Raw genomic sequence first — 21757 nt, forward strand, 5'->3', positions numbered from 1 at the left:
TTTATTTATGTTTACACACATACACACACACACACACACACTCACACACACATACACACACGCACCAACACTCTCTCACACACACACTCTCTCTCACACACACAAACACACACTCAAACACACACACACACTAACAAACATAAGCACAAGCAATCATCCAACACAAACATAGACACCAGCGGCTGTACAAAGTAAGACTAACTTAGTAAGACTATCTCAGTCCAGAAGTCTTTAAGGGAGTTACTGAGGCTCAGATGGGCAGATCAGGTCACCACCGAGGAAATACATGTATTAAAAAGAACGAGAAAGAGCCCAGTCAGAGATGAGTAGGGAAGAAGGCGTTGGCGATGGATTGGACACATAATCAGGAAGTCAAGTAGCTGCATAACAAGAAAAATGTTAGATTGGAACACACAGGGTAAATGATCAAGGGGAAGACCATGTGGAACCTGGAGAAGAGTCACGGGAATGGATGTACAGAAAAGTGAGAAGACACGGAATGACATCAAGCGACTAGCCCAGGATAGAGAAAGGTAGAAAGTGTTTGTTCGTGGCCTACTTCCTGATCCAGGGTGAGAAAGTGTTTATTCGTGGCCTTTACGCTGATCCAGGATGAAAAAGGCAAGGATGATCTCAGTCCAGACAGCAGGACGATCTTCAGGCGACTCATCGTCCCTTGATCATCAATGATCTATTTATAAAGGCACCAGCCATCCATGTCCAGGTGCTGTTTTAGCCACTCACCCGGCCCATAATACTTGACGATGACGGGGTAGGAGCCGACTCCTGGTTCTATCAGGACGAGAGCATCGGTTATGTCAACGCCTCCCACTGACGTTTTGTAGCGGTACATGGTCACAGGATACTCGATGCCAAACGTCAGGGTGTGGAGGAACTTGGCATCAGCTGGTTGGACAAGAGAAAAAAATGTTCGGAAGCGTGGTGAAATCATGCGCTCGTCAAAACAGTGAAATCAACGAAACCCGCATTTTTCTGGGCGTTGGGCTATTTTTTTTCTCTAGATACCTTTTATTTCCTTTCCAAAACATTTCTGAGTGGATGTTACTGAAAAACGTTCATTTAAGGCACCAAAAATAAAAATGTCCAGTTTCTAAGGACTCTCAAACTATGGAAGTCACCAAACTTTGGCGCTAATTTTACATTTCAGATCTGCCTACCACCACCTCATTCAATAGCAAATATCACGGCTTTTATTAAAGATACATGAGTATTTTTTCGCCAACTGCAATATAAATGAAAGAGCTTTTTGTTGATATTAATAACTCTATATGCCCCAAAAAGTGACGCCTGATTCCAAGAAGAAGAAGAAGAAGAAGAAGAAGAAGAAGAAGAAGAAGAAGAAGAAGAAGAAGAAGAAGAAGAAGAAGAAGAAGAAGAAGAAGAAGAAGAAGAAGAAGAAGAAGAAGAAGAAGAAGAAGAAGAAGAAGAAGAAGAAGATTACCTGTTAGACACTTCGAGAACTTTTCTGTTGGTAGCGACTTGCGAACTGTGCAGCCACCCGCAGAAGGAATGACGTATGTCTTCGACTGTTAAATATCAAAGAGAGAAAAATACAACATAGATTTTTTAAAATCCTCTAGGTGTTTTTAAGCTCGCAATGACATAATTTAAATAATTTAAGGACCAACCTAGGCTGAGAGGGATGCAACGTCCCAGGAGAATGACCATGGTGAAACTGGATAAATATTTTCTCCACATGGAAATCAATCTGATGTATCTTGCATGCGACTGCAAAGCGCATGATTGCTACATGTTTTATTACCCATGCATCTGAGATTATTTCTAGTCAACCTTCATGAGACTAACGTACTAGATGGAAGAAAATAAATATGAGCAGACTAATAAAAATATTACAAGGAAAAAAAGGGGCACTAACTGATAAATTGGTAGTGGGTATTCTATGTTCTTGTTAAAAAAAATAAAGAAAAAGCGATTCAATTCGTTTCTTTTTGTTTTGTTTTGGTAAGTGTTTTACAGTGCTCTTAACTGCATTAGGTAAAATGAGCGCGCGGAACATATTAAACATTATCATTTTGGTAGGAATCCATTTTGAATTTTTCGTCGCTGCCAGGTTTTGAACCCGGGACCTATTGAATGAGAGGCGAACTTCGTAACTCCTAGACCACGAGAGCCCCCTTACATTCGTTTTAATCATTAGTTATTTTATTAATATAATACTAGCTGGGCCCACTTTCGATAAAAGGAATGATCAGTGCATTAACATCAACTGAAAGTCATCTACTATATTTACACTCTACTGGAATTGAGCGATAGATAGATAGATAGATAGACAGACAGATAGATAGATAGATAGATAGATAGATAGATAGATAGATAGATAGATAGATAGAGGAATACCCCTACCGCTTTAATGTCGACAACTTTTCTGCCTCCAGTTGAAGGAAGAACGGCTACTTTTTGGGCAGTGAAGTCTGCCACCAACGTGTCCTTGTCCTGTGGAGACAAACGTTTGTCAGAAATCATACATCAGTGCAAATAAGGGCTATATGAGACAAGAAATGACGATCACACATTAGCACTTTCCAAGAATTCATAAGCTATGGAAATCACCAAACATTGGAGCTATTTTCTCGCTAATTTTAACCTCTGAAAACAGGTGACCTCACCTCTTTCAATCGCAAATATCTCGACTTCTATTCAAGATAAATGAATATTTTTTAGTCGAAAGTAAGTCACATGAACAGCCTTTAAGATGATGCCAATAACTGCACATGGCCAGAAACTGAGAAGCGCCTGATTCCACCGCGTCGTGACACAAATACTCACACCACTAAAAGCGAAGCGTTCTTTCACTGTGAGTAGGTCTGTCTTACAGACAGTGGTGGGATCTGGGGCGTCTCCCAACACCACGCGGGCAATGACCGCCAAGAGTGCAATAGCTACTTTCATGTTGATATCTGCAGAAAGAAATAATTATAAGATAAGATAACATACATCTTTTTGTCCAGATCCTGGCACATTGGTTTGGTGTTTTTCTCCACGTACACACACACACACACACACACACACACACACACACACACACACACACACACACACTCACGCACACAAACACAAACACACACAGAAACACAGAAACACAAACACAAACACAACAACAACAACAACAACAACAACCCAAAACAATAAACGCACAAACAATTTGATACCTCGATTCTCAAGCTGAAATGGGGTTAGAAAACACAGTGGACACCAAATCAGCATAGGAATTCAGATATACAGGGTGATCCAAAAAATCCCGAAAAACAACAACAACAACTGTACAACTTGTTTTGTAAATATCTTCCTCCATACAGGAGCTTTCCGTTTCAGATTTGAACATAACTTTTAGAAGCCTAACGAATTTGTCCGATATCAATTTCAGATAGGTCCGCTAAATGGTTTTGGTCTATATAGCGCATTTTAAAACCCATTTTCAACCTTGTCACCATTTTCATAGCACGACGCATCAGTTCGCATTAAGTCTACTACTAAAAGTTGCAAAAAACGGGCTATATATCAAGCTACAGCAGCCTAACAAGTCAACAGAAGTCTGCAGATATTATTTTACCCTAATTTCGTTTCTCTGCTGAGATCATGGTAAAGTTTAGTAAAGAGCAGAGAGCTTTTTGTATTGAACATTACTTCTCCACAAACTCACCATCCTTGACATTTCGTAAGTTCTTGGCGCGGCATGAAGAGAATGCTGAGGTGTCCTCAAGACCCTTTGTGTAATGAGTAGAGAAGTTCCGTCAGTTTGGATCTATAGCGAATCAGAACTTAAATTTCCAAAAAATGACTGCTTCATGTCGAACACGCACTATACACAGCCAGGTAAACGTCACCAGGGTGCAGATTTCAGCAGTCAAGTCCCATGAGACCCCTCTCCGTAGATGATTTGCAGCTAGGACTTTCCTACACCTCAACAGTCTGCATTCTCATGGCAGATCTTAACCTACGACTGTACCATTTTCGTCTTCGTAAGGCCGAGATGACATGTATCAGAGCATAGCAATGTGCTCATGATTCCTCGATTGTTTGAAAGGTGGGTTTATGTTCACCCTTCGGAAAATGTTAAATCTAAAAATGCCGTCTATTCTGCACTCCACTTCTATTGTCTCTTGAAGCCACTTCATACTGAATATTTACAGTGTATGTGGCTTTAAACACTAATGGTTTATCCGGTCCTTGTGTTTGGGCGCTGTAGAACATATCGAATGACGCGTTAAAAATGTGTCCAGTCCAAAGGAGGGCATGTATAGCACTTTTTCTAGGAATTTCAGAATGAATTAGTCGTTAGTTTTTTTTAATTCTGTAAAAGAAATTAAAAATTATTTAATGTCATAGGGATGGAAAATTAAATGTCAAAGAGAAAATAAAGAAAAAAGCCAACCAATCTTTTCACGACTTCCTTTATAAGATCTTAATAAATTGGTGAACTTTGCGTTTTTTTGGCTGCTTTTTTCTTTAAGCCATTTCCGTTTCCAAAACAAGTTTCTGTTTCGTGGATTTTGTATCAAACAAATTTTTTTTGAATAAATTATGTCTGGTCCAAATTACAGCTTTCTAGAACAATTTTTGTGTGAGATATTCAGAATTTTTAAAAATTTGATCACTCTGTATGTTATGTCTCTTTGTAAATACCTATTTAGTTGTAGATTTCTAGTAAATACGTTTTTTTCACAAGACATAGAGGAAAACAGTCGATGTCCTCAACATGACATTGGAGACCTGTAATGTGTAGATAATTAAGGTTAACTTGTCAAAACGTGACAGGAAGAGATAAATACAAGGATTGGGCCTTTCGTCGGAGCCACAATCACCGTAAAGAGGGATTACTAGAGACCAAATAGATAAATCAGATTCCTTTTGTTTTTTAACTACACACTAAGTATATCAATGAAGTCTTCACGTCACCAAAATGTATTCACGTCTTAATCGTATTTTGAAATATGTAAATTTCAAATTCACCATATGTGAAGCGTGCTGACAAAATAAGTTACTTCTCGTCTGAACCAAAAGGATACATAACTCTTATAGGTGAGGTTTCTACAATTTATAAGTATGACACAATAAAAGACAGGTTATTGTTAAAGAATATGGCATCAATCGAAAATCTACAAATTTGACCCCTATGTCGATTTTTGGCCAATATCTCCATTTGTGGATTGTGGGAAGTAACTCATTTTGTCAGCACACCTTACATATCATGCACTCGACAAATACGCTATCTACTCTCTATATCTTACAACACATTCATGAATTATAATTACAAACAACTGTTCTTTTGAATAGTAGGCCTACATGTTTTGGTTCTTTTGACAAAAGAAGGAACATTAATAGAACTGCAAGTGATGTGCCATATAAAATCTTACCTCTGGAGTAATAATAGTATAAAGGAAGGTTTCTTTGCAAAAGATTAACGCAGCTTTTGTTCCATTAGACGATGTATTTATGGGGAAGGGTGTTTGTTTTTTATGGATCTAAAAAAACAACGTTTAAGATATAACAAGCATCTGCGAAAAGAAATGGAACTTAAGTCTGTCAGTTTGACTAGCATAAAAATCTGGTAATATTTTCAGTTGTTCATATATAAACCCCTAAAATTTGTTACATGTTATGCCGAAACACGATGACCAGGCGAAAGTTTGTTTAAGTTATCTGTATTTTTTAAATTGAGGTTAAGAAATTAACCCGTTTTGAATGAAAACATAAACGACAGAATATGCTCGAGAAAAAAGCCTGTTTTTAATTGAAGTGATAAGACGTTTTCGAAGCATAATGTCAATGTAATTTTGTTAACTTTTTATCTCCCTAACCTCTCACGGCTATGTCCGACAGTCTGGTGTCCTCGTGGTTCATATGGTCGTTTTTAAGGACAGGCGGGCTAACTCAGATTTCGGGGGTTTCTTGACCTACACCAAAGCGAACATTGCCCTACCTGTAGGAGAAGTTTGGTTTCATTGGTGTGGATGTTTTGTTGGTTATAGAGAAAACTCTCCTTGACCTTCAAAGAAACTGAACCAGGGACAAAAACTTTACCTTCGATTTTCTCAAAACCGCATTTTTCGGGATAGCCCCCTTGTGCTTAAAAGTGACAATATCTATATCTAAAGCTCTTCTCGACTAGGTGTGCACCAACATGTTCACTTTAGAAAGTGTAGCATTCATGTCGGATGGGACCGTTTTTGTTGCTGGTTTTGTTTTTAAGGGGAATGGGGGTTATCATTGTTTTGTTTTTTTAACATTCCCTTCTGAGTTCCCAACTGGAGTTGGTTTCAGACATGGGTTACCTTTCTACATAGATGCAGTTATGAACTGCTGGATTTGAATAAGTGAAGCATTTTTTGTTTTCGCAGAGAGGCGAAGTCTCGCAGCTGCTGTATTACGTTTTAAATTCTACAGAGTGTATCAAATGAGAAAGAGAGTGTGCAAGGGGAAAAAAACAACAAAAAACCCCAACAACAAACAAACAACAAAACAACATAACAAACAAACACACAAACAAAAACAAACAAACAAAAAAACCCCAAAAAACAAAACTAACAGAAAAAAACAAACAAACAACAACAACGAAATTTATCAGACGAGGAAGACAAGGTAAAATGAACAAATGGGCTGCCACCACTTGGAGAACGAGCGACGCTTCTGTTGCAAGCTCATGTTCACGTCCTTTGTTAATGACAGGCAGGGAAGACAGTGACTGGTCACCTCACGAGCGATTTGTGACTGAGTTGGGGGCAATGCTTTGATCGGACAATGGAGGGACTAACAGAAACGACAGGTGGATGGATTATAACGGCTTGTTTACAGCGTCAGGCGTCAATTCATAAATATGAAAAAGCCTAGGGCAAAGAAAGATTTGCATGGCCTCTCTTTGACCGGTTCTTTAGTTTTTGGGAGATAACATAGTTTTGAGGCCACGTTGGACACGTGACTGTTTTACACAATAAAATTATATCTAAGAAAAACGCAAGAGGGGAAATGGAAAGGGGCCATTAGTACAGGTGGCCGTATTATACAGGTGGGCATCATGGCAGGTTCAACTGTATATTATACATAATTATGCTTCCCAGGTAGTTATATATATACATATATATAATATAATACATTATATATATATAAAATATATATATATATATATGTATGTATATATATATATATATATATATATATATATATATATATATATATATATATATATATATATATATATATATATATATATAATATGGGGGAGGGGGCTCTCGTGGCCTATAGGTGATGGTGTTTCAATCTCATTCAAAGGCCCCAGGTTTGAATCCATGGAGCGACGGAAGAATGCTGTCGTTTGCTTTCGTCTCCACTTTCTGCCCCAACTCCTCACCGCCTTTGCCCCCTCCCCTGTGTTCCTGACTCTCTCTGCAGCCTTTCTACTGCAACTCCTTACTCTTCTTACTGATGCCTCTCAGTCACACCCCTGATCTTCTGGTAAGAAAGATCTTCACCCTGCCTTTTTGGACAAAGACCAAAAATCTCGGAGGTCCTGGGTGCAAGTTGTGCACGTTAAAGATCCCTTGGTGGTCTAAATAACACTTATAAAAATATATTTTATATAATTCATATATATAATTAGATAATATAAAATATCAGATATGGCAGAGACTAGCCCAGGATAGAGAAAGGTGGAAAGTGTTTGTCCATGGCCTATACCCTGGTGCAGGGTGAGAAAGACAATGATGATAATGATGTCGCTGTCATAGTCAAATACAACAACAAAAGCAACAACAATAACTACACAGATAACAGTAGCAGTAGCATCAGAATCAAAAGCTGATGTAGCAGCAGAGGCAGAATCTGCAGCAGCCAGCAGCAGAGCAGCACCAGTAGTATCCGCAGCGACGGCGGTAGCGGCAAAAGGCATCTAATTATGAAGCTGCTTCACCTTCTTCCCTTCTTCTTCATTTAAGGGGATGCAGAAGGGGGGGGGGGTACACCTGAAGGCTACATCGCTTTTCTTACAACCAATTCCCCACATATAACAAGCATAGTGAGGAGCTTTAAAGTCAGCGAATCGAATTTGAGAAAACGGCTTCGTTGCCAGGGTGACGGTGGCCATATTGGATTTGTCGACATGTTTTATGCAATGAATACCGCACGTATTTTTAAAATGAAAATAGGTGTTAGTTTGCATGCATGTTAACAGAAAATAGATCTACAAAAATTGTTGAATGTTTCATTATCGAATTAGAAATGTTTTCATGATTTTCTTCCCTAAGGTAGTATTCAAGTTTGCAAAAAAAAAAATCATTGAAAATCCACACTCCAGACACTGTACCAACAAAAATCTATTCTATAAAAAAAAATATTGAAAATTCAAGAGAAAATGTTTAATGATACATCTTCTATTTATTCTGTGAAAATGTCATGAAGATTGGACGAAAAAAGGCGGAGTTATTTTAAAATGTTCGTACAAAACGGGTGTAAAGAAAAAGAAAAGATTGACTTTAAGAGGAAATGGTAGTGACTAATATGAGAAGTATGTGAAAGACTAATGCTTTAGGAGGTTCTTATGCGATGGAATAGTTGTAAGAGGGGCTGAAGAAGCAAAAAACGCCTCTCAAAATCCATAATTTGGACCCGAATCGGGATTTCATGGTGTACCCCACCCACCCCATCCAACCCCCTTAATCTAAAACAAAACAAACACTCGAAAAATGAACAATCTCCCATTACCCGCTCAATCTCCTTCTTCTTCCTACCATCTCGGTTGAAGGTGGGTAATTCGAGCCTCAGCTCGGTCCGACGTTGTGTCCTTGGGAAAGGCACTTTACACGAACTTCCCACTTGGCTCGGTCCTATCTGAGACGGACGTTAAACTAGGAGGTCCCGCCCCTTAAATAACCTAACAGTGTTGATAGGGGCGTTAAACCCATACCATTTCACCATTTATTTATTAAATATGGTGGGTAACAAAAGGCACCTGATCTTCTCGAAAAAGATTGAACGATCTCAGAAGTTCCATTTACATGTTGCGCTCATCAAAGATCCGTTGACGGATGAATATTGTAGACGAGAATGCCGCTAATATTAGATCGCTGCCCGGACAAAATTCGAAATTCAAAAGTTCCTTACCACAAACAAATCCCCGTTATGCCTGTAAAATAGTAAGGCACGCCCTTGCGTCCTTCTTTGATTCCAAACTAATTTAGCATGTCTCTCTTTTGGAGCATAGCAGAGAAGTCAAGATCTGAAGGGATTGGATTATTACCTAATTTCCTCTACCTAAGTCTGTCGCCTTGTGAGGAGCCGTATCATGCACACTGCCATACTGCTTTGAGATTATCTGTCAAGTAGAGCTGGGCGAAGAATCGAGTCCGGAACCGATTTCCACGATTAATGCTACGGAAGAAAAGTTCCGACTCCTTGTTACGTAGACTAGCGGTTTCCAGTGACTTTAATCTTTACAATCCGTTTTTCCCCTTTTTTTTAACGAAAAAAAAATTGGTGCTTCGTAGCTTTCCAAAAATCAAGGTTATCCTAAATCCTGAAGATGTTCGGAGCCAACAAGGTAACAACTGGAAGAATTCACACAAAGATAGTGAATAACAAGATGGGCCACTCAGCCAAAAAAGTGTCCGCAGGAAGTATGCTCTTTGCTTCAGATGGCGCTGCAGTCTGTTTTGAAGCTCTCTTTCGTTTTTCCAGAAGAAGAATAGGAATAGCACCTCCTTGCGTGCGCAGATCGACTGCTGTTCATCAGCAGTTCGGGTACGTTCAGTGCGGAGTTTTAGGTGTTTTTTTTATTTTAATGACCTCTCGCCTTTCATTCTAAAGTCAAATTAAACGAAGAAAACAATCACCCTTTCCTCCGGAAGAGGTTTTTTGTCAGCGTAACCATTTAAAAAAAGCGTTCTTCCGAAATTTATCCCAAAACTTGCTAGTTTCACTTTGATTTTTAAAAACTCAAGTAGGGTAACTCTGTTCGCAAAGAGTGCGCTTTTGTGAAGAGGGCGCCACCAAATTTTGAGGACACTTTTTTAATTGGCTCAAAGAGAGAAGTGGCCCATCTTGTTATGTACTATCTTTGATTCACATCATTAGGAAGTAATTAGGTTCGGAGTCGATTCCTACGATTTCTAGTTTTCAATAATCGGGAACCAAGCCGCTCAGCACTCTGTCAAGACGTAAAAGGGTAAAGTAGTCACTCATGAGACCTTGTTGTAGTTTTTTTCTTTGGTAAGTGTTTTACGGCGCTCACAACTGCATACGGTCATATGAGCGCTCGGAACACCCCAAACATTTTCAGTTGATAAGAAATTTTGATTTTTGCCCGGGTGGCGCCCGAAGCCTACTCTTATCGATTTTGGATCACCTAGGGACTTCCGAGATTTTGTCCGAGAAGGTTGGTGTGTATCTTACCTACCATACAATCAAGGGTGTGGCTGAAAGACAGCAATAAGGAGCCAAGGAGAAGCAGTAGAAAGGTTGACGAAAGAGTCAGGAGCCCAGAGGAGGGGGCAAAGAAGATGATGGTGGGGGCAGAAAGTGGAGACGAAGGCAGACCACACAACATGGTTAGAGAGCAGGAAAGGATGTGAAAGGGGAACATTTTGGGAGAACAAAAATTTCCGTCGCTACCCGGATTCGAACACGGGACCTTTGAATGAGAGGCGAGCACCTTAACCTCTATGCCACGAGAGCACCCCACGAGACTTTCACTGACTGCCGCTCTAAGGACTTGAGCTGGGCCTGGACAGGGGATGTATATTATTTAAGGACTGAATTTTGGACAGGTCATCTCCTGAGATGACTTGACCTTCCAGTGCCAGACATGGACCCTGACCAAAATTCTGTAACGTAAAATAACCAACCGAGAGATGAGATATCTAAGGAGAGCCGTCAACAAAACCAGACGGGACATGGTCAGAAACAACAAGATCAGAGAAATGGTGGGAACAACACATGTCCTAACCTACATCCAAAGGCAAACAAACATGTAGTATGGACATCTCACACGTATGGCACCTAATCAGATTCCCAGTAAAGCCTATTAGAGGAAAGTACACAAAGCAAGAGGAAGACCAAGAAAGACCTGGATCAAGGGTGTGAAGGATACCCTGAGAACATTCAATATCCCCCCTCCCCCAGCCAGGCCTTCAAATTTGCTAGAGACAGGAAGCTCTTTCTCCACTCAACGCCCTTGATAAAGTAAAGTAAGTAAAGTAAGTCATCACCAGAGATGATACATCAGAATAAGAGCCTAATTGAAAAGTTTTCAGGACAATATTGTACACTCACGTCAGAAGAAGTGCACGAAAAAAACAAGTAATTTACTGTAAGTGTTTATTCGCTTTGCACCCTCCCCCCCTTTCCATGCAGTCGACACTAGTTTGATAATTTAGGAGGCGGACTGCTTCGACCTGAACGCCAGGGCCGATCCGAGAAGCAAGAAAGAATTCCCCATTAGGGAATCAAACTCATAACTTCTGCGTATAACGGGAGGAGAGCACAATCTCTATGCCACACACACCAGAATATTCACGTAGATATAATATTATAGTCTTCATAGATTGTCATAGAGGGCACCTCTGTAATTGTTTAGTTCGTATGATGTTGGACTAGGATGCCGATGATGTGGATTCTCGTCGTTATCATAATATCATTGTACTTGATTTTTGCTCAGTTTGAGAGTTATACATGGCTCAACTCCCACTTGGCACTCTTGTTTTGGAGATTATTGATCATCCTTTAAACCTGTCCCCAAAGCTTACAGGTCCTGCATGTAGTTCTCAATCCCCCTACGTCATCTGATCGAAATACGCCGCCACGCTTTAAACGTCCAATGCCCAGAAGAGTAAAGATGCTTTGATGCATGGGGTTTAACTGCAGCTACCACACTTTAGATATTATCATTACAATTTGCGCTTTCTCATTCAACATTCAGATCCCCTTGTGGGTTTTCTTTGTATTGGGTATGGAAGAAACAGGTTCCTTAGGATCGCCATAGGCCAAAGTTAAAGACATGATGCCTTCGTTAACATAGCCCCCTGGTCGTGGTTAAGTAGAGCACAATATATCCATGTTTTTCTCCTTAGCTTCTCTTGTAGTAGGACGGTGTTTCTCGAAGTTTCGTGCAATAAAACTTTCTGGCTTTTGCCACTTTGCCTTGAATTCTTTTGGGTGTTATATGGAAAATATATCAAGCGCATAGATGTTCACATTTACGGATACTATTTTGTGTCTAACCAAATGTGAACTTTTCTTCGATAACTATGACTAGTCTAAGGCATGCAGGCTGTACCACTGACTGCTGTCTCTGTTTAAATTAAAAACCTTGCGTTACAAATCCAACCGACATTCCTCCCTTCCACTGCACGTTGTGGCAAATACATAATCATAATCGTTCAAATCTGACCAACAGTTTAAACGGATACAAAAAGAAAACACATAGACGAAAGGATTCGATTTTTGATACTCTCATAAAAACACTGGAGCCCAGGATGGTCTAGTAAGTAAGCAGGAAAGTTCCACATTAGCTTAGCCGAAACATTGATCACCATAGGTAAACATCAAATGTCACATTCAGATGCGACAGCTTGTTTTCAAGATCTTCACAATCTTGTTTGTGTAATATCCACATTTTAATGTGACGACCCGTCCCCCCCTTCTCTCTCTCTCTCTCTCACTCTCTCTCTCTCTCTGTCTCTTTTTTCTCTCTCACTCTTTCCCTCTCGCTGGCTGTCTCCCTGTTTCTGTGTCTGTCTGCTGTCTGCCTGCCTGTCTGTCTGTGTCTGTCTGTCTGTCTGTTTTTGTGTCTGTTTTTGTGTCTGTTTTTCTATCTGTCTGTCTGCCTGTCTGTCTGTCTGTCTGTCTGTCTGTCTGTCTGTCTGTCTGTCTGTCTGTCTGTCTGTCTGTCTGTCTGTCTGTCTGTCTGATTTAATCTCTGTCTCACTTGGAGTAATAAAACAAACACGCCAAGAACAACTCTAGCTTTTATTATAATCGAAATAAGATAGTAATGCACAATAAAAACAGAAACGTCTCATGTATGCTGTAGATACCAAGACATTTTGGTCTCACAGTTTTTGCAAATATTACATAAAAGGCTTTAGTCAAAATACATTACTATAGTATAGCTTGCTCACTTTCCTTTGACCGCGGTTGAAACAAGATAAAATGAAATCGCTCTGTTCTGTCTTCTCAGATCTAAAAGTTGGATGGCCAACAGGTTCGTGGACATAAGTAAATTCCTTAATGAGCTAGAAATGTTTTCAGCGGTCAAACGAAAGTGAACAAGCTATTATAGCTAATGTGTGATGTTTTAGCAGTTCCCACTGTTTATCCGACAACGCTTTGCTGTGGGCAGACAGCTGGGATGTTGAATACGGAAGGATCCACCACGGATAGCACTGGCTTGTTAAGTACTCTGTACGTGTATCCTCCTGGTGCTGGAAATGAATTAAAAACAGATTTATGCTTGATATTCTTAGAAACGTCTAGTTTCTTTAATTCGTTTTTTAAGGGTTGACATTCTTTTTTTCTGAAAGTCCCTGGAGAAGTATTAATTTAAAATACATTAACCACTGTCTAAAACTCGACATGCATCTGTTCGATTTTATCTTGTACACACATACATACGAGAAGATGCCGTCAACTTTGTAAGTTCACATTTAAGCATAATGACATTTCTGTATTAAGTACTCATACTATCTGCCTACTTCTCAATTTCTAAAAAGAACACCCATGAAGATTGTTGCAGGTTTGTAATCGGCTCTTAAAGTATTAGAAGGGAACAATATTATACTCACTGAGGTCCTTTCTGAACAGAGGGTAGGAGCCAACACCTGGCTCAGTAAATATGACGCCTCTCTCGTTTAGGCCTCCACCGACAATACCCCAGCCGGTCACGGTTATGGGTTTCTCGATGCCAAACCTCAGGGATCCCAAGTAATTGGCGTTGGCTGATTGGTCAGGGCAGAGACGAGGATGAATGGATTATGAATAGTCTCAAATAATAAGTAGTTTTTAAGCTGAACATTTCCACCCCCCCCCCCACAAAACAACAACAACAACAACAAACAAACAAAACAAAACAACCAGGCAAACAAAACCAACAAAAAAAAAAACCCAAATCCAAATCAATGTTATGAGCTTACACTAAACTAAGACATAATATAAAGTGAATGGCTAGTCCACTAATTTCTCAGTAGTGGCGTTAACAATATATCTATTAAAGCGTCGAATACGTTTCTTGAAATTTATGCTATGTACCTCTGTGTAACTTTGACTTCAAACAATAAGCAGAGATCATTCAAACAGATTTTTCGAATTATCCATTTAATCGGAACCTTAAACAGCAGCATGACATCTATGTATCTATCATCTATCTATCTATCTATCTATCTATCTATCTATCTATCTATCTATCTATCTATCTGTCTGTCTATCTATCTGTCTGTCTGTCTGTCTGTCTGTCTGTCTGTCTGTCTACGTCTGATAAATATATGGTGTAATTTCTGAAAATGTTTCTTACGTAGAAGACATTGTTTTTGAACTGTGGCAGGATTAGCTTTCTTTGACGTGCAGCTACCGGAGGGATCTATGTGGTATTCTGTAGCCTGAAATATTTAAGAAAAAAATAGGTCAATGTTATATGTAGACCATTTATTTGCTGGTTCTTTAGAAAATAAAAAAGACAGGCCACAACTTTTTGAATGAGCCGCAAAACCTGTTTTGCACATAATTTATTCCGCGTGTGAAATAATGCTATTCTTTTATGTTGGTTTCTAGTATTAGAATTTTCGGCACGCTTTCAGTGATGCCTTCACAGGTTTTGCATCTGAAGTTATAGAAAAATGTAAGTCCTTACTGCTTGTTTCATAAATGAGAGCTTTAAGAAAATCAAATTCTAAACTTTACTTTAGAAATTCAGCTTTATTGTCTACTGCAAAGTTAATAGAAAAGAAGTTTTAAAAAGTTCTAAGCCTCTTACATCCATTAATGCGGTCTACGTTTGCACAAATAAAATAATTTAAAATGAAAATTAACGTTGGATAATATTGCTTCACAAATGAGACCTCTAAAAAAATAAAACCTGAACCGTACTGTAGAAATTTAGCTTTGTTGTCTAAATCGAAGGTAAAGGGACAAAGTTTCTTAAAACTTCTAAGCTTCTTAAAACTTGTTAATACTGTGTATATTAGCACAAATCAAAGCTTACTTTACTTTTATCCGCCGCTCTACCCTTTTGGGTATCAAAGTATTGTACATTAATTGATACACTTACGGTAGCGAGGTCAACGACGAGTCTGGCGCCATTGGAGTTGACAACTGCAAGCTTTTTCTGGATGAAGTCGTCCGACATGGTTTGATTTTCCTGTGGGAATGGAAAAATACATGTAATGGTATTCACAGATCAAAATAGTTTGAGGCGATTTTTGCGGCTGCTTTTTCAAAATGTACATCTGGGGACTTGTGAGCGAGACGTATTTAGTTGCGAAAAAGTAAAGTAAAGTAATGAACTTTTGTACTATTCTTTGTAATTTGACGTTTTACAAATTTCAATTTTAGTACTTTGTTTGGGAACTGGAGCGTTTAATATTTTCCTTTTATTTGAGGATCTGAAATAAAAAACCCGAAACGTTACCACACTGTCATATAGTTTTCTTGGCAGTGTACAAAGAGCAGAATTATTTTGATGATGTAATAGTTAGGACTTGTGTAAATAAGAAACGTGAATTAAAAAAAAAACCATGTTTCAGTCACTTTGCAATGATCTTAATAAGAAAAGCCAGACCCACGTTAAAACGTTTATAAATTTATATATCAATGTGCCCAAGTATTAACTGTTTCAAGAAACTTGAACACATTATTCCTTGCTTATGGGGACACGAACGCTCCCACCTATATCACAATTCTCTCTCTCTCTCTCTCTCTCTCTCTCTCTCTCTCTCTCTCTCTCTCTCTTTCTATGTTTCTCTCTGTTTGTCTTTTGCTCTCTCTCTCTCTCTCTCTCTCTCTCTCTCTCTCTCTCTCTCTCTCTCTTTCTCTGTCAGTGGGTGTTTTTTTTGAAAAGGTGATGATAAGAAAACCCTGACTAAATGAAAAACTTACCTTAGTTAGGATATTGCGAAGAGACACAGTCAGTTTGTCCGGGAGGCAAAATTTAGAGGGATCTGGGATCGCTCCAATGGCCACATGAGCGATGATCAGCAAGAGTCCAGCAACTTTCATCTTGTTATCTGGAAGAAACATCAATGGTTTGCTAATTTACCGTATGGTTGTGGAGAGAGAGAGAGAGAGAGAGAGAGAGAGAGAGAGAGAGAGAGAGAGAGAGAGAGAGAGAGAGAGAGAGAGAGAGAAGGAGAGCGAGAGAGAGAGAGAGAGAGAAAGAGAGAGATTGAGATGGGGAGGGAGAGAGAGAATGAGATAGAGAAAGAGATAGACAGATAGACAGCCAACCAGACAGAGAGACGGACATACGGAGAGACAGACAGAGACAGACAGTCAGTGAGATGTTTTCATTAATTTAGTATATAACACGTCATTTTACAAAAATATTGCTGCGAGTACTAATGGGAAGAATGAGAAAAAGTCTAAGACCAGAGGTATCTAAACATCATTCGGCTTTGTTTCTGACAAGGGCACCAGAAATGATATATCCATCTTAACAATGTAAATGGAAAGATGTACCGAATCACAGAAAAATTCTGTATATGCTTCATAGATTATTCAAAGGCGTTCGATAAAGTTGAACTATTTAAATTACTGGAAGAGCTACACATTGATAGAAAAGACTATTATCAGAAATGTGTACTGGGACCAACCCCCTGCAGAACGTATGAATGGATAAACAGTGAATATAAGCAGATTAGAAGAGAGTTGAGGCAAGAATTTGTTATGTCACCAGACCTCTTTAACATATACAGTGGAACAATCCTTAGAAACATAGAAGAATACTGAGGTCTCAAATTGAATGGCGCAAATATTAACAACATCAGATATGCCGATGACACCGTTTCAATACCAGACTCAGAAAAGGACCTTCAATTGCTTCTAGATATGGTTGAAGCGGAAAGTGAACGGAAAGGGTTATTGTTGAATGCAAAAAACCCAGAATGCATAGTAATATCTAAAAAAAAAAGAAGCACCAAGTCCTATTCATAATCTCATAACCAAAGGCGAAAAGGTCAAATAAGTCCAACAGTTTATTTATCTAGGATATAACAACATCTTCTGCCAAGTGTTACACAGAAAAAAATACAGAATTGCAATGGAAACAGCTAGTTTCGATAAAATGAGCACAATCCTGAAGAACAGAAACATCTCAATGACTACCAAAAGGAAAGTTCTGAAAAGCTACGTATGGTCAACCCTTTTATATAGCTGTGAATGCTGGACAATCAATAAAGACAGTGAAAAAATAGAAGCAGCAGAAATGTAATTTCTTAGGAGACTGTTTTGAATATCGTCGAAGGAAAAGGAGTCAAATTAGGTAATACTTGATGAAGTCCAAGAGGGATGCTAACCGTTAAAATCAATCAGGAAAAGACAAATGTAGTTTTTCTGACACCTTAATAGACATAAAGGTCTTGAACCTCTAGCTCTCACTGGCAAAATTGAAGGCAAACGAAGCAGGGGTAGGCCCAGAGCAAACTACGTGGAGGACGTAAGCAAATGGAAAGATCAGGGAAACGTAGCTTTTTATAAAGAGCATCAAAGCAAAGGAATGAAAGGAGAACCATGATCGCCTATGTCTGCTGCAAATCTGGCACTTGACGGTGATGATACCACGTGCCTTAAATGCAAAGGTAGAGAAGCCAACCATCACAGATGCTCACCCTGCCAACTGTTTAAAAAAACCCACCAAACAATTTTCTGACAAACTTTCTAACAAAGTCTTCATTCTTGTTGATAGGAATACTTGCGTACATTTGGAATATTGTGCTGTTGTTATCTCTTTTAGAAAGCTGCTCTGAGTTGTTTATGTCTGGCCGGGATTTTATACCAAACTTGCTAGGATTTTGTGGTTTTTTGTTTTCGTACTTGGTATGCGGCACAAAACGACATCTGCATTTAATTTTGCTGCATCATTCTTAGTCTGGTTTTATCTCTTGTTACTAGTCGTTTCAGGAAGTTTTGTGTAATATCTATCCGCCAAAATCTGATGACCATGGTACTCGTAAATCCAATGAATTAGCACATTTTGAAAGGATAATGTAGTGGCAATGTAAAACTCCCTAAATTACTGGCTATCGATGGCGTGTGACGAGGGTTTCAGATAGTCAGAAAAAGGGAGAAAAATGCACACACATGTAAAGAAGGCAGAAGGAGAGGAGATAAAAACAGAGGGAGAAAAAAAATAGAGGGAGGAAGAATGAGAGGAAGAGAGAGTGAGAGCGAGAGAGAGAGAGGGAGTGGGAAAGAGAGAGAGAGAGAGAGAGAGAGAGAGAGAGAGAGAGAGAGAGCGCGTGAGAGAGAGCGAGAAAGAGAATGAGAAAGAGGGAGTGAGAGAGGAGGGGGAGGAGGTAGTCATGTAGTCAATATTAAACATATTTAACCAACAAAAAGCAACAATATATAACTAGCGTAAGATTAGTGGAGAGAAATAGCATCATCACCATGAGACATTCAAATGGCTTGATAATTGTTTTTTCCACAAAACATCGTCACAGCTTGGAACAAACAATAAAAAAAGTAAAGTTGTCCTTTAGTTCACTTTATATCAAAATTTGCGATATTTATTTATAGCAATAAAGATATTATACACGTTCGTATTGCTGAATGGGCAGCGGGTTCAGTTTTTAGGACTCTGAAAGCTCCCAAATGATCAGAGATAACGTCTTGGTGGGATGAAAACCTCTAAAACCATGCCACAAGGCGAAACTTCCCACGACATCTGGTCATACTATTACAGTTGAAGATATGACTGTGAAGAACTACCAAGTATTTGAAGGGCGTTTCTAGTTTAGTTTGAGTAAGGTTTTACGACGCTCGCAACTGCGTGAGGTCATGTGAGCGCTAGGGAGTACCGGTCAATAGGGAAGTCCAAACGGGGAAGCAAACTTTCAGGTTTCTGAGTGAAAAAAAAAACCGCCACCAGAAATCATATCCTCTAAAGCAACTACGGCCCCTCTGAAACATTCGATGAACTTTTGAAAATGGAAGTCAATAGTTTTTCACAAAAGTGATCACATTTATTTTCAAAATATATAGGCACGACTGGTTTCATTCTGATAATTCTCGTGGCTGAGAGGTTAAGGTGTTCACCTCTCATTCAAAGGACTCGGGATGGAATCCGGGTAGCAACCGAAAAAAATTCTTCTCTAAAATTGTCTCCTTTCACCTCCTTTCCTCTCTAGCAATATTCTTTCGTCTGCTTTCGTCTCCACTTTCGCCCCCACCCCCACCTCCTTTGCACCATGCCCTGAGCTCCTGACTCTTTCTGCAGTCTTTCTACTTGGGTCCTTCTTACTGCTGTCTTTCAGGCACGCCCCTGATCTTCTGGCAGGTTTAAACTTTGCCTTGGGACCAAATACAAACGTATATGATTTAAAACAATGGGGAATGCGCACCGTGAAAGTCTCACAAAAAATGTAAACGTTCAGTTTCCAAAGACTCTCAAGCCATGGAAGTAACCAAACTTTGGCGGCCATTTCGTTGCTAATTTAACTGCTCAAACCATGAAACCCTGGCTCTCAACCTACGTAACTCTTTATCCCCGAGGGGGGTAAGCCCACAATGCTGGTGCCCTTTTTGATGCTAAATCTAAATGTCATTAAACGGGTCATCAAATTGAAACTAGCAAACTGATTTTGATAGTACTTCATCTAAAGAATGAACTTCCAAAAAGTAATTTCATGTCGAAGTCGTCGTAAAGGAATGTGCCTGAGCCGCTGTCAGCAGCTCACCGCACGGCAGTTCCGACTGCGAGTCGTTAAGGCAAACTAGGGTTTAAAAAAACAAACTCACTGTACACTGGACTATAACAAGCTTTATCATTTATCTTTAATTTAGCACTGTCATCCGGGGCAAAAAGTGTGTAGAAACAGTCAAATCAACACTTTATATGAACAAAATCAAAAATATTATTATAGTCTTTATCCAGATCCCCCACTACATGGCATGTGAGAAAACCCTCCGCCAGGTGATGTTAGAGAAAACAGTGCCGTGCCACACTTCTTTAAACATCAAAGAAGCCCAGCAGTTTCTATGTCTAGGATTATAGCAACATCTGATGCCAAATGTTTCCACATAAATAAAAACGAAGAATTGCAACGGCAATGGCTGGTTTCACTAAAATGAGCCCAATCCTGAAAAAAGAAACATCTCAATGACTACCAAAATGAAAGTTCTGAAAAGCTACGTATGGTCAACCTTTCTTTATGTCTGTGAATGCTGGAAAATCACAAAAGACGGTGAAAATAGCATAGAAGCAACAGAAATGTGGTTTCTTAGGAGACTGAGAATATCGTAGAATGAAAAGAAATCAAATGAGGTAATACTTGATGAAGCCCACCTGGGAAGCTCACACTGTGAAAAACAATCAGGAAGAAACAAAAACAGTTTTTGGGGCACCAGAATAGACATAACGGAACGGCCTTGAACATTTAGCTCTCACTGGAAAAATAAATTGAAGGCAAACGAGGCATGGTAGGCCCGGAGCAGCTCACTTAAGGAACTTAACTAAATGGGTAACTGGGAAAGATCAATGTTATGTAGCTTTATAAATAGTATCTCAGCAAAGTAATGAATTGAGAACCATTATTGCCGGTGTCTGCCGCCGATCTGGCACTTGATGACGATGATACCACGTCCCTTGCATGCGAAGATACAGAAGCTAACCATCACAAACGCACACCCTGTTCACTGTTGAAAAAGGTGAAATGGTACGAGCTTAACGCCCCTATCAACACTATTAGGATATTTAAGAGGCGGGACCTCCGAATTTAACGTCCATCTCCGAAAGGACCGAACTAAGTCGGAAATTGTGTAAAGTGCCTTTCCTAAGGACACAACTTCGGACCAAGCTGAGGCTCGAACCCTCGAACCCGCAATCTCACGATTACGGGTCTGGGAGCCTAACCACTAGACTGCCGACACCACCTCTGCTCACTGATAAAGAAACCAACTTTCTGACAAATTTTCTTTAAAAAATCACTAGTCTTGATAATACGAATACTTGCGTACAAATTATTGGGATGTCGTGCAGCAGTAACTGTTTTTTAAAGAAAAATTGTCTAAGTTGTTCATGCCTGATTGATATTTTATGCAAAAAATTGCTTGGATATTTTGGTTTTTGTATTCGTACTTGGTATCGGACAAAATTTGACATCTGTCGCTTTTTCTCATGAATCATTCTTATTTTGGTTTTTATATCTTGTCAGTAGTCGTTTCAGGGAGTTTTGTGTAATATCTATCTGCCAAGGTCTGAAGACCATGGTACTCGTGACAATGTAAAATTTTTCAAATTACTGGCTATCGATGGCATGTCATGAGACTCTCAGATAGTCAGTAAAAGTGAGTAATTATACACACACATGCATGCAACTGCACACCTATAGATGGCAAAGGGAGAAGGAGATAGAAACAGACGGACAAAATATGGAGGGAGAAAGAAAGAGAGCGAGAGAGTTAGAGAGAGAGAGAGAGAGAGAGAGAGAGAGAGAGAGAGAGAGAGAGAGAGAGAGAGAATGGTATTGAAATGATGCCTCTATCAACACCGTCAGGTTATTTAACCGAGTTTAGCATTCTT

General features: G+C 39.4%; 1 protein-coding gene across 1 annotated transcript in view; it reads right to left on the reverse strand.

Moving 5' to 3' along the window:
- The window catches only part of LOC101864075, a 4248-nt gene extending 1743 nt beyond the window's left edge, over positions 1-2505 (reverse strand). Inside the window, exons 1-3 of the mRNA XM_005101688.3 lie at positions 2386-2505; positions 1463-1547; positions 745-906 (exon numbers count right to left, since the gene is read on the reverse strand). Coding sequence (XP_005101745.2) covers positions 745-906; positions 1463-1547; positions 2386-2505 — 367 coding nt within the window. The remainder of the gene's footprint in view (positions 1-744; positions 907-1462; positions 1548-2385) is intronic.
- Between the last annotated feature and the right edge of the window lie 19252 nt (positions 2506-21757).

The sequence above is a fragment of the Aplysia californica genome, unplaced genomic scaffold (assembly GCF_000002075.1).
Source record: "Aplysia californica isolate F4 #8 unplaced genomic scaffold, AplCal3.0 scaffold00294, whole genome shotgun sequence".
NCBI classification, from domain to species: Eukaryota; Metazoa; Mollusca; class Gastropoda; order Aplysiida; family Aplysiidae; genus Aplysia; species Aplysia californica.